This window comes from Schistosoma haematobium, chromosome 6, assembly GCF_000699445.3.
Source record: "Schistosoma haematobium chromosome 6, whole genome shotgun sequence".
Taxonomy (NCBI): Eukaryota; Metazoa; Platyhelminthes; class Trematoda; order Strigeidida; family Schistosomatidae; genus Schistosoma; species Schistosoma haematobium.
In genome coordinates this window covers 22,059,697-22,076,356 of record NC_067201.1, presented here as the reverse complement: position 1 = coordinate 22,076,356, position 16,660 = coordinate 22,059,697, and the positions used below count along the sequence as shown (strand labels likewise).

At 37.1% G+C, this 16,660-nt stretch overlaps 1 protein-coding gene across 1 annotated transcript; it reads right to left on the bottom strand.

Annotated features, from left to right (window-relative positions):
• Positions 1-875: 875 nt before the first annotated feature.
• Positions 876-13,260, bottom strand: MRPL1 (mitochondrial 54S ribosomal protein mrpl1; the record flags this gene model as incomplete). Its single annotated transcript, XM_012937658.3, has 6 exons — positions 876-1,659; positions 3,711-3,795; positions 4,737-4,855; positions 8,469-8,661; positions 9,820-9,939; positions 12,877-13,260. 6 exons carry the CDS (start codon positions 13,258-13,260, stop codon positions 1,436-1,438), a joined length of 1,125 nt encoding a protein of 374 aa, XP_012793112.1. The 3' UTR covers positions 876-1,435.
• Positions 13,261-16,660: the final 3,400 nt, after the last annotated feature.

Sequence of the window (16,660 nt, the reverse complement as noted above, 5' to 3'; positions counted from 1 at the left end):
TGTGGTCTGCTTGATTGGTATATAAACAGAGTATGCTTGAAATACAATGATTCATATCTTAGAGGCTGAGACTTGCGTTCTGGACTCAACTGGTTGGGCTAGACAGGGAAGCGGGATCAATCAGGACTCTAGATCGTTCGTACGTGTCATTGATCCGATCGATAATACGCTGCACTCTAATCTGCAGTCCACAAGTCACAACAGTAACTGGAGTTGAAACATCAATCCAAACTTCTAAATCCTTTCATAAAATCTTCTTACTTCAAATATACCATTTTATCGCATTATTGAGCAGTAGCTTAGTGTATGTAACACATGAATTAGCTTGCTTTATTTTCCAATTAACTTAGATTGTTTGCCTTGTACTTAACAACTCATCTTAATAGTTCCTCTTTTGATAATGATACTAAAATAAAAATGTTTTGGTTTGAAACGATCTTTAGTTGTATGCTCTAAGCATAAAGACTGTTGATTATGATCTCAAATTTCTATATGATAATGAAGAATGATAAGACTGATAAGCAAAATATATAATTTTCAATTAGTGAACTAACAGTTTACACCTGTATACACTTACTTTGAACAATTGGATAATACTACCAGTATTCATATAGACAATTATGATTGAAACAACCGAATACATAAATCATTATTATACACTGGATTATTCTTTGGTACATTCTATGATTTCCGCTTTTGATATTTCCCACTTGCCCCTAAATGCCATGGTACGGCCGAGAGTGGGGAGAGTCAGCTCTTTCTCTTTCTCTCTCTCTCTCTCTCTCTCTCTCTCTCTCTCTCTCGAAATGCTCTGACATGGCCACGTGCATACAACCACTGACAGGCAAGTCCTACTCACTGCCTTCTCACGGTGAGCGTGTTGTTTACGAAATTGAGAGGACGAAAAGCGAATGTCCGGCGCTTTAACCAGCTTGGTGGATATGAAGGATTCACCTAGGAGGACTGGAAAACACTTATTCTAAACTAATGGTTCACATGGGCTTCATGATCCTGATGGAACGAATAGTGTATGAACCAAGTGTTGGTCACCAGCTACCATGAGAATGCATCATCTGACGTTGCTCCACTATCTTGTGGATCAGACCTTCAGGTTGAAGGCTCCGGATGTGACCCCTAAAAGAAAACCACCTGCTTCAGTTTGGGAGTTCGAGCAGTATCACACCTTACACACTTGTGTGGTTCATATGTATCCGATGCCCCTTTGTATCAATATTTATGTGTTCAAATAAATAAATAAATAAATAAAATAACCATCTGTAGAAAATTTCCAGATGATGAAATAAACTTGATAACATCATATTGGTTCTTTAAATAGTCTTTAAGATAAAGAAACCGAATAGAATTGGGAAATCAGTGTATTTTAATAATAATATGTACATGTACATTAGGTGTTAATTAGTTAATAACAAGAGGTTCAAATATCAAGTTCATTTGTATTTTGTTGTTTTTCTATTTGTATACTCATCATATCAATTATATCATCATGATCATGATCATCATCTTCTTCTTCTTCTTCACCTTCATCAACAAGTTGATTTGCTTTAGATTTGTTACCAAGAGAACAATATTGTGAAATATCTAAAATAAAACGTTCACCAGTTGGTGGACAATGAATTTCACCGGATTGAATGAACTCATCTGTAGAAGGATTTTTTTCGCAACAAAAAAAAAAGAAGAAAGAAACACATACAGTAATGATATGAATGTTTTACAGAAACACAAGTGAAGTATATATATATATATATATATATATATATATATATATATATATATATACATATTTACAAAATTAGGATAGTGTTATGTTGTTATATTTAGTCGTCGCTGATTGCTGTGCCGGAAAAAAACGCTGATCACTTATACTCGGAAGGACGGACCTCGGCAATTCCCACGATGTGAAAGTAAGAACACAAGACTGGTATAAGTGGAGATTTATTAGCACCAAAACACTATGACGACGACGACGAATCCTAATAGTTTAAAATACACTGGTTTATATATTGATTGTACATCTATTTTGATTAATAATTAGGATTAGATCACATACTCACATACTCGATCACTATGCACACACAATTTTACTACCAAGACTGCATCGGAGATTTTAACACTTACAAAGCGGAATAATAGCACTCATAATTCATGTAAGAGATTAGAGGTTGTTGTATTTCATAACTTTAATGCATCATTCAACTCGATTAACCAAGAGGTTTGTAATTGAAAAGAGTATTAAAGAAATACATAAACACATTATAGACTCTCCTATTTGAAAATTACTAATTGGGTTGGAGTTAATACTGAATTGTCACTGGGATGACCCCAAATGCCCTGGTACGGCCGAGAGTGGGGAGAGTTCGCTCTCCCTCTCGAAATGCTCTCACATGGCCACGCGTATATAGCCTCTGTCAGGGAAGTCCTACTCACTGCCTTCTCTCACCGGGGGTGTTGTTCATGAAAATGAGAGGACGAAAAGCGAATGTCCGGCGCTTTAACCGTATCCCTAACCAATGGTGCATATGGGCTCCAGTATCCTGCGGGAACAAATGGCGTATGAACCAATCGTTGGTCACCGGCTACCATGGGACTGCATCTCCTCACAATGCTCCACTGCCTTGTGGATCAGACCTTCAGGTCGGAGGCTCGGGGTGTGGCCCCCTAAGAAAACCACCTGCTTCGGTTTGGGCACCCGGGTAGTATCACAGCCCTCACACATATCGAATGATATTTGTGTGGCGCATATGTATTTGGTGCCTCCTTGTACCAATATCTATGTGTTAAAATAAATAAATAATAAATGTCACTGGGATCGTTCACAAGAGCGCAGAGTTCAACCAGATAGTTTAAGCCTATCAACACAACTCTGTTCAATGATCAACGACTTCATGAACTTCATACCACATTTTACTTTACTCGCCATTAGCTTTCCTTTAATCTACTTTTACACCAGTAAACATAGCATGTCGAAGTAGGCAGTGGTTGACGATACTTCAGTTGATGAAGGTTCATTATTTACTTCATCAGCCGAACAAATCTTGAACTAGGCCAAAATAGATGTTTATTATTTACCAACATTCATTGTCTTTAATAAGTAGTAATATTATGAAATCTATTAAATGACTCATGAAACTAGACATTTGGATATGAGAAATATGCACAATACAGATAAATCTCTTGGTGATGAATCCCACTCTTTGTGATCTCCAAAATTTTAATCTCCTGAATTCTTCATATTTTCTATTTATTTATTTAAACACATAAACATTGGTACAAGGAGGCACCAAATAGATATGCGCCACATAAATCATTCAATTTGTGTGGGGGCTGGGATACTGCCCGGGTGTCTAGACCGAAGCAGGTGGTTTCCTTAGGGGCCACTCCCCGAGCCTTCGACCTGAAGGTCTAACCCACAAGGCAGTGGAGCATTGTGAGGAGATGCAGTCCCATGGTAGCCGGTGACCAACGATTGGTTCATACGCCATTTGTTCCCGCAGGATACTGGAGCCCATATGCACCATTGGTTAGGGATACGGTTAAAGCGCCGGACATTCGCTTTTCGTCCTCTCAATTTCGTGAACAACACCCCCGCCACGAGAAGGCAGTGATCAAGCAAGACTTTAAACAATTAAATTTATCTTTTTACATCGAATACAAAACGTAAGGTAAAACAATATAATCTATTCATCTCTTACTTATGATTCTAGATGACTTTTGTGATTCAATACATTCCAAATAACTACGTAAATTCTCTTCTAGTCGATTAAAATCCCATGAGAGCTGGAAGAATTAATACAAGATTTAAAGAAGTAGACTATTGATATTCAAAGAAATGAAACATATAAAGTAATGAAATCCAGTACTCAGAATGTCAGTCAGTCAGTAACAACGTAGAACTTTGTACGTATGTACATCAGTTCGAGTTGCCATATCACATTAGCACAGTCAGAATGTGTAAATCATCAATAACAAAAATACATAAACCTCTTTGTAAACTCTACAAGAATGTATACAAGATTTGTCCAATAATTACAGAGACTAACCTTTAACAGTTGTTAATGGATGTTAGAAAAATACTCAAGAAATTCTCTAAACCTAAAGATCCTCATTTTGATTTCAGATAAGGTCGTAGGTGCCCAATGCCTAGGAGCCTCGCAATACGACAAAACACCTGAGTAGTGCTTTCTGGATTTCAATAGTACTTTATAGTACATTCTCGTGAAATAAAAAGTGTGGAGTAATATTGAAACTCTTGATGGATAGACAAAAAGAGACAAATTACCTGTTACATAACACGCTACAACCAACTGTGAACCACATCGCCTAAGGGTTTCTAACTATTTTTTTTCCAATAGATCAGAACTCACATGGTTTCATATCAGGAGTCAATAAAATTCATAGGCTGATCACATTAACTTCGTTTGGCCGCTCCTGGCTTTTTTCAACGTATTCATTACAGTACAGTTGACATTATGTGTAGACATAGGCTGACATTAGATAAATGCAACACATATTTTAGCTACATCCGTTAATGAAGATTCATAACTTGATGAAAATTAATATCCATGCAATAGCGCACATCCTCGGTTGGTGTTGATCTCACATAACTATAGAATGAATGATATGACATCATAGGGGACTGTTATGTGAGTTTGAAAAAATGATTTTTTTAATAATGATAATAGTAATAATAATAATAATATAATGAAATAGGTTAATACCTGACCCAAAATTATATCCAGTAATCCAATTTCAGGAACACCATCAATGGAGGTTGATTCCAGTTGAATACTATTCGAATGGATTGACATCAGTTTCATCATATCTTCACCAAATCTACCTAAATACATACATATACATGAATAAAGATTTTTCTTTAATAAGACAGTCAACTTATTGAACGCTTGACAACAAGCAAAAACTTTCCTTGATTGAAAATGGTAACTGCCTAAATCAAAGTAGAGTGGGGTTGGAAATTTAAGAGTAGTGGCTGAAAGTCAAATATCATAACCACTGGATAACCGATGTTAAAATTTATTGTGCCAAAGAGGCAGGTGTAGTGATCAGTCAGTGATCTCGAGTGTTGTTAAGGATATGAGGGCGAATGTTACTACCCGGTCGCCAAAATCGCGGAGGAATACATCCTCTTGAGTTACCTTGAGAGGGAAACTGAATTAGTTGTGGTCTTGATGATTTAAGAGAGTAACTGTTAAGCCAAAGAGACAACTGCTTAATGCAGATCACATATGGAATCTTGAGAGAGGTTCATGATGCGTTAGTTCCACATTTCAAAAGCCTTAAAACACGCGAAGGATATCTGTGACGCAAGGTGAGATATGACAACGCTGACCTCTCCTAACCCATTCATGCCATTGTGTTAAGGTGGCGTTGTTATGGATGCTAATTATATGAAGGAAACACCATACTGTTGTCACATCCTTGTACGGTCAGCAATAAGACTTCGTCTCCGGACCTAATGTTTGGTGTTTTTAGCCTTGCCGCTATTCAATCGACCTGTCAGTTATGGTTGGGCCCAAACAAACAAATATTTCAGCCAATAAAACTTGATATGTTCATCATGATAAGTAAGCCCCACTACTTCGTAAGTCAAGGTGGCAGCTACGGTTGAGATACAACGATGCAGGATACCTCAACAAGGTAAATTTATGTCGGAATCTTTTCACCAAATATTCACTTATTTATCATCATCATCCAGCAGTAAAGTTAATGTTCACTCAACAAGCAAGTTTCACGTACTACAGTTAAGAATACAAGTTAGTGCAATCATCGGTATTTCAGTTTAAATCTAATCAATAAACCGATACACCATTTTCAGGGGACATTCATTCCTTTTCTAAAATATCCATGCAAAATCAACATATCACTGGTGATAGTGATTCGTAGTATGTATGATAAACTTGTTGGCCATAATAAAATGGATATATGACAGCTTCCAGCTGATCGACCAATTCAATACTTTATGCACGCTATGAGTGAGAAGATAGTCATCGTAAAGTGAAGAGATAAGCAGGATGTGACGAGTATGTGGAACGATTGGGCGAGTGTTTGATAAAATGTGGTAAAACTGAAGTGGAATTGATGCGGACTGATTGGATGACTGGATGGAAGGACAGATGGAAATGGAAATAATTGATGTGTGTATTATATTGGGATAATGACTGGATTGAGTGTAATAAAGTTAAAGACAATGTGAATAAGTGTATTGTGTGTGCAAGGGAGGATATAGAGAATGAGAGAGCAATGAAGAGGGAGCCGCTATCTGCCAAATTGGTGCCGAGCCAATGTGGTCGCAGTCGGCTGGACAAGGCTTGGGAGTTTTCCTCTACCCAGTCGACGTGGGCGGGCCCAGTCCACCAGCCAGCTATTAACATCCTCACCCCTGGTGGCCGAATGCGCTACCTACTGCGCCGAATACTATGTTGGCCTGGCTCCATATATATACTAACATATACTGCACATCACCAACTCATATCTCGTATACATCCAACACAGGCAATAAGACACAACCGGGATTCGAAATCACTTTGAGCTATCTGATGTTACCGAGCTGCTTAGAAATTTCATTGCTGAGGGATTTCCTTCTTCTTAAGTAAGGACTTGGTAGAATACTACGCTAGGCTTTACTTTCGACCCTACCAAACCAATTACCTTGGTAAATACACATAAACTTATACAAGCAATTGGAAGTAATTTCATTGAAACCATGAACCGATCAATGTTAGACCACCACTATACTGGGGTGAAACGGCCGTCCAGTGTTTTCAGGTTCTCAATGGTGGTCTAGCATTGATTGATTCTTGATTCCAATGAAATTCAATAATCTCATCATCATCATCATCATCATCATCATCATCATGAAAACTGGAAGTAAGATAAGAAAGATACTTAACGATATTCGAGTGCTCAAAGGAACATATTGTTATTCACACTACGACTACATTGGCTGAAAGATATGCTCTTGTTAACGATGCCTATGTTTAGCCTTCTTTTAACATTCAATGGAGAATAATACCCCGGTTAACTTGTCATTCATGTTCTTTTCAGGAAAACAACTGTGGTTTAACTAAACTCACAGATTGAGTAAAGTCGATCAATAAGTTTGTTCCCCAATAGTTATCCACTTTTAATTGATAAAATATAATTAATAATAGATTGCAATGTTGGTAATAGCTCTTCATTTTGTTTGCAAATATATCACCCTCAATCCTTTTCCATCTTCATTCCTTTTGTGCATTAATTATACTACTTACTAATATTCAGTAACTCAGGCAATTGTTATTCATTTTCGAACACAGAACCTATCTCACTGTTGTTGGGTAAAAGTAAACTAGATACTGACAATCTTGAAGTGAGTTATCAGACAATCAGGAAACAGTGTTTATTTATAAAACATCGGTGAAAAGCGATAAAATCACAGTGGGATAATACTTTTGACCTAATTAATCGGATTATTATTTACAGCAAAGGAAAAAACGTTCTCATTTCAATTTGTTAGTTCATATTGTTGGATTGACAAAGCTACCTAATTTGTCGTACGTTTATTTCAGAAATAATTATTACGTAATCAATGTAGGAAGTACCTTTTCTCTGATTGAATCTTGACACATATGAGTACCTCACAGACCTCATGAATTGAGGTTTGTAAAATACATTTACTTATATTGCCAAAAGTAATAGTATCTTATTGCGTTTTGAATTCAGGATTTTAAGAGCTACTCAGTTGTTTGGTGAGACGATAATTTATGGGCGAACAAATCAGATTTGAGACAGGTGCTTAATTTTGGCGAGAAATTTACCCATCCATATGGTTAAGTAGCATTTTGGAATTATTGCTGATGTCAGTTTGTGACAATGAACCTTAACGTCCAACTACAAATCCTAATCTTAATTCTTCACACTAATTTAAAACCCTCATTTAACATTAGTAAGTAACTGGACATTCTTAAGGTCGCCAGGAAATTATAGTGTCACCTATTATTCCAAAAAATATTATTCAAACAATACTGCTATATATTACTTGTTCAACCTACACAAATCCGTGTCGGGTAGAGACAAGTATATACCTCAATAAAATGGAAAATGGTCGCGCGATTTCGCGAACTGGTTGAGGTTAGACATTAACACCGTTGGATGCCGGCCACCTCAGTGGTCTAGAGGTTGAGCGTTTGCACGCGAAACCGACAAGTCTCAGGTTCCAATCCCACGAACGGGATCGTGGATGCGCACTGCTGAGGAGTCCCACAGTAGGACGAAACGGCCGTCCAGTGCTTCCAGGTTTCCATTGGTGGTCTAACATCAATCGGTTCATGATCTCAATTAAAACTACATAGATCCATCAAGAAGCTTGATAATACAATACAACAAACAGTGAAAACTGTTTAAAAACAACATCATATTTGAAATTATGTCACAAGAAAGATGAAAATTCTTACCATTTTTTATTGTCGGTAATCTTTCTTTTAAAATATGTCGTAATTTTGTCACCTGACTTTCCCAACTTTGATGAGCGACAACAGTATCATATTCACCCCAATGGTAGTGACCTTGACTTATACGTTGGATAAGTGCTGATCCACCAGCATCATAAGCACCAGCAGTTAAATATGCCTCACGATCATCTGAATTCTGATAATAGTAGTAACAGTAGTAGTAATAATAATAATTGTGTACAATTAAAAATCATGTATTTAGTCAAGAAGCAAACCGACAATGTCAACTTATAAATGATGTTTCATAACAATTTGAGATTTTTTGGGTAATCATTGAAAAAGAATAGGATAAACAGCATTAAACTCCTGTTTCTTTCTAATATAGGACATTCATGACTTTGTCAGTTTATGATGTGAACTACAGATATTACAACAATATGATTGGTGAAGTAATCAAACAATGAAATGGAATGATGTAAATAACAAACAAACAAAATAGAAGGGTATTAACCACTAAAATGGATTGGAAAAGATAATCGTGGAACTGACCTACTAACATAATATCCGGTAAAAGAAGTGACAGTAATTATGTAATATAATGATAGTGTATGCAGTGAATGTGATGGTACAAACTCTATTTCATTTATTTATTTAAACACGTAAACATTGGTACAAGAAAGTACCAAATATTTATGCGCCACACTTCGTTATTCGACTTGTGTAAGGGTTGAAATATTGCTCGGGAGCCCAAACCGAAACAGGTGGTTTTCTTAGGGGGTCACACACCCGGAGCCTTTCATCCCGAGGTCTAATCCACAAGTCAGTTGAGCAACGTTAGGAGATGCAGTCCCATGGTAGCCGATCACCAAAAATAAGTTTATACGCCATTTGTTCCCTCAGGATTCTGAAGACCATGTGCAAAATAGGTTCGGAGTCAGTGTTTTCCAACCCCCCTAGGTGAGTCCATCAACCTGGTTAGATCTCCGGATATTCGCTTTTTTTCCTCTCAATTTTGTAAACAACACCCTCACCACGAGAAGGCACTGAGCAGGACTTCCCTAGGAGTGGCTGTATACGAGTGGCCATGTGAGAGGACCTCGAGAGGAAGAGCTGATTCTCCCCACGGTCGGAGGTATCAGGATATTTAGGGGCTCTAGTTGAGATCAAATACAAGATTGTTACTAGCCAAGAGAGTAGATTATTCAACAAATAAACGATTGGAGCACAAAGCAACCATAATTAGTTCAACCTCCAACTAAATTAACACCTAACTAACAAAGTTAGTTCATACCCCCCCCCCGGTTTTTATCAACACAAAAGTTACTTTTATATGTGAGTTTCTCATTTAACTTACTTGACATATGACCAATACTCGACGAGCAGGCATAAAATCTAATATATTTGGTAGAACGAGATTACTTTCAAATTTCGGTATGAACCTTGTCTTCTTCTTTGTACACATATTGAGCGTAACCTGTGTGTGTGAACCCCATGGAATACAGAAAACAATACAACCATAAAATTTACAACTTTAAATGGGTAAACTTATTGGATCGTTACTGTATAATAAGGAAGTAATGTAACTCAGTTACCAAAGGTAGAGATTTCTTAAGGTATAACCAACTTTGAATTATGATATTTACATGTGATCACATCTAGAGTGATATGAACTGGTTGCTTAAACACTGATGTATGTGGAATGTAGATTCGCACCTACCTAATAAAACTGATGTTGAAGGGTGAGTTGACTTAAGCACTTATCTACCATCATACCATGAATAGTGAGAGTAAAAATAGAACTATATTAAAGGTCTACATATATTTTTAAATTGGGTACACAGTTTATGCTCATTCGGGATATTTTAACAACATGCCAACCTATGAAGTTCACAAAAGATGCTGATTATAGAAAGTGAATTCGATTAGGAAAACATAATCCTATTGAGAAAACGATGATATTCCAAAATACAGCTGCCTCTAGTTCCGATGACTATTATTGTGAGAACAATGATAGAACACATAAATGCCCAATAAATAAGCGAACGATTCTTATAAGGTTGTTCATGAAACTAGGAAAAAACGGTCAGGAAATTTTTGAAATGTTTACGATTGTATATGCAGATAACATGCAGAAGAAAACGACTCTCTTCAAGTAAATCTTTGTCAAGGAGACCTAATTGATAAAGTATTCCTCGAATAATAAAGGGGAGAAAACCATGATTATTATAAACATTCTTAGCATGCATTAATTCATTCATTTATTGTGTTTTCATGGTCTGTGATTATTATTACTTCCTACTTATAAATACTAATCCAATTAACAGCTTTTTTGACATCCAAATTTCTAGCTTGTGTAACATTTTTAAATCCTGAGTAGTCTCGTAGGCACTGGGGATTTGGTGTCTAACGAAATATTGCATAGATTTGCCTAGGTGAGACGTCCGTATGTAAACCAAAGAATTGATTTACAACCCACTCCGTTATACTCTATGAATATGAGACATAGCCATTCAAAATGGATGAAAGTAACAGTTCATCGATGCGTGATCACGGGTGCTTTCCAAACATTGCTCGTGTATTTCGGGAACATCGGGTAAGCAATGTCGAGGTTAAGCATAATGTACTAGGCAAATATGGTAAGTCGGTTGATGATGTAGTGAATCTTCACCAACTGGGGTGGTTAGAGCGTTTGTTAAGCATGCCAAACCGGTGTAGGATTACGCTGGAAGAAAGCTTAGGGAGGACAAAACAAGGAGAAGTATCAACCCATAAATTTAGTGACTACTAAACTGAGCCATGTTAACAGGTACAGACTACGTGTCTGGGGTCTGCGCGATTCTCGTTGAGTGGTGTGACTCAGAATCGTTCGCAATGAAACAGCTACATTAACTCTATGTCTACCCTTAGATTCCGAGTTGAGGAATTTTCCCATACTTCTTCTTTCTATAAGTAATATTTTTCACTGTTATTGATATCGGAAGTGTTAATACCACTTCTGATAACCTATTATTTATTTTAATAATTTCCCCTCTGTACTAATGTGGTGTAGCAACTGGAACTAATGCATATATATGCCATATTCTACGTTGTATATGACTGACTGAAGGAATTTCTAAAGCAGTTATTTATTGGTTCTGTAATATAGAATCATTTAGCGTTACCAGTGCAACTTTGAGTAGACAGTAAGTAACTTAACATAGAACTTTGAGAAGTTTTGCTATTGATGTATTGTTTGTTGAAGACTGAAATGGTGACTGGTTTACTAGGAGTGGAAACTTCAAAATAATTTGGAAAATAATCGGCCCCTTATAGAATAAAACGTGAGTACAAAAATACATATACCTCACAGAAAGACAAAAATTGTATGTACATATATCAGGATGAAATAGTTCTAACACCGTACACTGAAGCCATTGAAGTACCTAGTTTTATATGTAATATAATGTATGTGGAAGTTACTAAGGTATAAACCTGATAGTATGATGAGAACTAAAAAAACCCTTGGTATTTCGCAGATTATGCAAGATGTGTTATGAAATAACGTGTAATGAAAAATTAGGACCCTTTAAATGAAATGATAACAATGAATATGTGATCATTGCTCTATAAAAAGACAAAACCACTCCCGCCAAAGTTTGTTTCCGTATAAATTATGCAAAAGATTGTAAGTCAATACTTCAGTGTAATCAAATTAAGTTCATTCAAACCCCAGGTACCTGTGTATGAGCTACACTTTAAGTGCAAGGGCTAATGACTCTACCCGGTTTCCCAGATCGAAGTCGATGGAGGGAAATTTGAACCTATAACTTAGTGACAGACAGTCGAACACCCAAATCACTGAGTCACTATTCGGGATGAACTCAACAACAGACTTCTTATTAAATGTATAGACAGATTCGATTAATATAAAATATACATTCATATATTTATTAGTCAATCAGTTACAAGAAATTTTAAAACTCATTAAGACTTAATGTAAAGAAATCCACATTCTAAATTACACTAACATTTATAAGTGATTAGGTTAAAAAAGCTTCGCCTAACTACAGACTTTACTGATAAAATATGTTATGTGAAGAGAAGTATTTTTTTAATGGTTCAAATGATCTTGAAGGCCGGATGAGAAGTGAATTTAGGTTCAAAATAGCGGGACCTAGATAGTCTAGTTGAAACATTGGATACACAAAACCAGACAGTAAGTCGGTCTCTACGACTACACTAACTAGTTAGCATTGTAGATGAAAATATGGTCTAGATGTTGAAATCCAAGCTATGAAGATAACTTGACATATACCTAGTCCCAAGTTTTAGTTTTGTAACACAATAAGTGGTCTACGCACAATAATATTCATAGCTCTGAAAAGAATTCTGACGTAACTTAGAATATAGAAAGGTTGCAAAAACGTCATACCTTAACTCGAACTGGATTATCCATACAATCATACATATCCGGCTGGGCACTTTCACGCAGTAGCTCAACAGCTTCTGACAAACTGTATTTTTTCGGCTCAAATTCAGATATTAAGTAAGTATCGGAAGTTGGAATTCGACCTTTCAAAATATTTAATTGAGCCATTTCCTGCTCCCACTTCGTCCTATTTGTTTTCATCAATAGTTCACGAGCAGCATCTCGTCTACTCTTCGACTTTTCATTTACAGTTACTTTAGCCTCACGATATCTTTGCTGCTGGTGTTTGAATAATTGTGATGAAGTCGACAGATTGCGAAATGAACTGGAGATTAGAGTCGGTTGAATATGTGCATAACTGTAACAAATTACTTTGCGAAATTGCATTGAACCTTTTCTAGAAAATACACAGCATCAAGGATGATAGTAATTCATAAGAAACTGTTAGCCAAGAGAAAATTTATAATCCAGTGACTTGACAGTAATTTTTATTCAAAGCAGTCTAATGGTGGAGCTTCTCTGTGCTATACATCTTCACCCCTCTATTAAAAACAGTCTAATCTATTGATGTTGTGAATTGTATACATGGATTAAGTGATTGATCAATTTATGCCAAGTATTGTACATTCTAATTTATTCCAGTACTAATATTGACAAAATAAGTAAGGTAGACATAAACTCAGTCTACTTTTCAGATAGTTTCGATTTAATAGTGGTGTATATTGGTCTTTCTTTAATTATAACAAGTAACTAGCCTAGCGCTTTACCCTAGTTACAAAAACCCAGTTCCTTTGATGTGCAAAATGATCGAACACAACTGACAAAACGAATGAACGGAAGCTGAGGATGATGCTCGAGTGAAGTAATGAAATGTTATAAAATTAAGGAAAAATAGATTGAATTCTATTTTCTGAAAGATCAGAGATGCTTTAATCCAGCCGATACAAGTTAGATACAAAAAATTATTCATAGAACACTACTAAGAGCTACAGAACGGTAAAAACAACTAGGAACAGTAGTCTCGAGAAGGCAATACACCGTAACGAGCAGGGCAAATTAGCCGCTTCAAATGGTTCAAATGGTTCAAATGGTTGTGGACGGAATAGAAGAAGCTTTCGCTTAACAGGCTTCCGTGTCTAGTAGCAGGGGATCACGAAATCCTCCAGGCAGGAACCTAGGTATGTTAACAATAAAAGAGGAAAAGAAATTGGTAAATCATAGTGTGATGCTGTCCTTGGTCCTTAAGAATAGGTCAAGTTGCCTCTTGAAGGACTCCTGAGAAGTCGCTTGGACTAGCTCAGCCGGCAGCGAATTCCAGCTTTTGACAACTCTTAAGGAGTAGAAGTTGTGTCTACATTCCGTCTTGCTATGTTGTGTTTCCAGTTTCTGGGTGTTACCCCTTAGGTTATTATTCGAACTAAGCTTAAGTAGGTGTTTAAGAGGATGTCCAGAAGTGTTAAGAATACTATAAGCCATTAATAAATCACCTCTAAGACGCCTATATTCTAGTGGGTAAAGGTCTAGTGAACGGAGGCGTTCTTCGTAAGGCTTAGATTTGAGTCCTCGAACTGATTTCGTGGCTCGCCGTTGGATACGCTCCAAAGTGACCTTGTCCTTTTGGAGTGAGGGGGGAGTACTATATTTCCGTACTCTAAATGGGGACGGATGAAACTATTGAAGATTGTGTGGAAAGTTCTTCCGTCAAACTGGCCAAAAATGCGCTCCAGTTACAAGGATAGTAGGTCGCTGAACCTATATTGTTCCTTGAAGCTTATTTCCCAGTGAAGACCCGACTTGTTCTTAAATATGCTCACTGATGGGGCCGAACTCACTTGTTTGTGTATGCCATTTCAGTTACTGGTCATTCGATGAATCTCACACAGAATTCCATAGTTCAATATCTTTGTCATGAGCTTGTATAAACCAATTGATTTCTTTGCTTTCATTTCTTTTTGTTTTGGTGCGGTTCAAGGTATTTGATTAAGTGCAACTGGGGGCAGTCTAAACACTTTACTGTGCTGATTTTAGTCAGTTCGTATAACTTGTAGTTTCAGTGAATGTTTTCAAATGGTTGTGAACGGAATAAAAGAAGCTTTCGCTCTGTACCTGGTCCAAGAGATCTCTTTGGAAGAGAGGGGGTGGATCGACGTTATTAACTTGAAAGTGGGGGCCATGGGTACGTTTCGAACGGTTTTAGGAACAAATCTATGATGATTGAGCCAAGTTGTTTTCCCATAATATCAAGTGTTGAGTTTGCTTTGGCTTCATCGACTTTCCGAGGTTGTAAGCCCAAAATCACTCTCTGAAGAGACGATCGAAAGCGGATTTCATTGAGGGTGTAATTGATTAGTTAAATAAGGCAGAATTCTCATGACACGACACTTCAGCAGGTTCAATTGTAACCAATTGTTTACTGAATATTCACCGATCGTTTTAGTGTGTGTTTCGAAGCTCAAGTATATCCTCTTTGCCTTGTGTGAATTCTCAGATCTTTACATTGACTCCGTACGTCGTTGTCACCGAGCTAATTTTAAAGATCAAGAACAACAGTGGGTCTAAGTTTGTTCTTCGTGATACTCCTGATGTTGGGACCTTCCGTTTACTCTGACATGAAACATTCCATTTTCTAGGTATTTTGTGAGCCTAAATAAACGCATCTTTGAGACATTTGCTATAAAAATTACATTAGATACTGTTTAAAGGGCCTTTTGCGAAATCGAGGACTATTACATGAATCGGTATCTCAAATTGCTTAGTGATAAATTTGCACCTGAAATGCCCTTATTTTTCTTATCTTCCAAAACAGAGAAGTTACGAGGACACTCCAAAAAAGTTCACAAGCCCAGAACAAATTACTTGTCAGCTGACTATCGACTTTCCCATCGAATCATCGAGTGGAATTCATTACCTCAGCACGTGGTTGAGGCTCCATCCGTCGACTCTTTCGAAAGAAAGCTGGATCAACTGAGAGATCACAATTGCCAGGACTAACACAGGCCATCAAGCCTCCTGTCCTTTCCAAACTTCAGTCTCCACCCCTCAGTAATAAGGATAATAGGTTGGTGAACCTGTGTTAATACTGACAGATTTCCTACCAGTGAAGGTCCAGCTTCTCCTTGAAAATATTCACTGATAGGGCTGATACCACTTGTTCAGGTAAGGCGTTCCAATCACTGACTACCCGATGAGAAAAAAGAGACTCCACTTTAAGTTTCTTAGATCGCGGTTTATGAACCTTCTTGCTATGACCTCGGGGATTATTAGTGCTGTAGCGAACACAAAGATAAGACATATTAACACCTAAATCATAAGTAAAGATACGAGGTCACCTCGCATCCTACGATACGACAAGGGGAAAAGGTTTAAGCATTTTAAACGCTCATCGCAAGGGAGTTTAGAAAGACCCTTCACTAATTTCGTTCCCACACGCTGGACACACTCAAGTAAGTTAGTATCCTTTACCAGACACGGGGTTGCGGCTTGGATACACCACTCTAAATGTGGTCTTGTAACAGCTTAGGTTGGTTGGTTAAGAGTTGACCTCAAACAACCAGGCATATGCCAAAACAGTGTAGATCAAGTATTCATTCACTTCTTTATTTTGTATAGGCGTTATATTTCCTATTATTTTATATTGAATGTTGAGAGGCTTTGTTTGTCTGAACAAATAATCTCACGCTTCACTGTGACTACGCGAAGATCTAAATAAAGACCTATTCACTACTTGTCTGGTTTCTTCTATCAATGACACGAAGGTTACCTATAGGCACGAAAGTCTTACATAGGT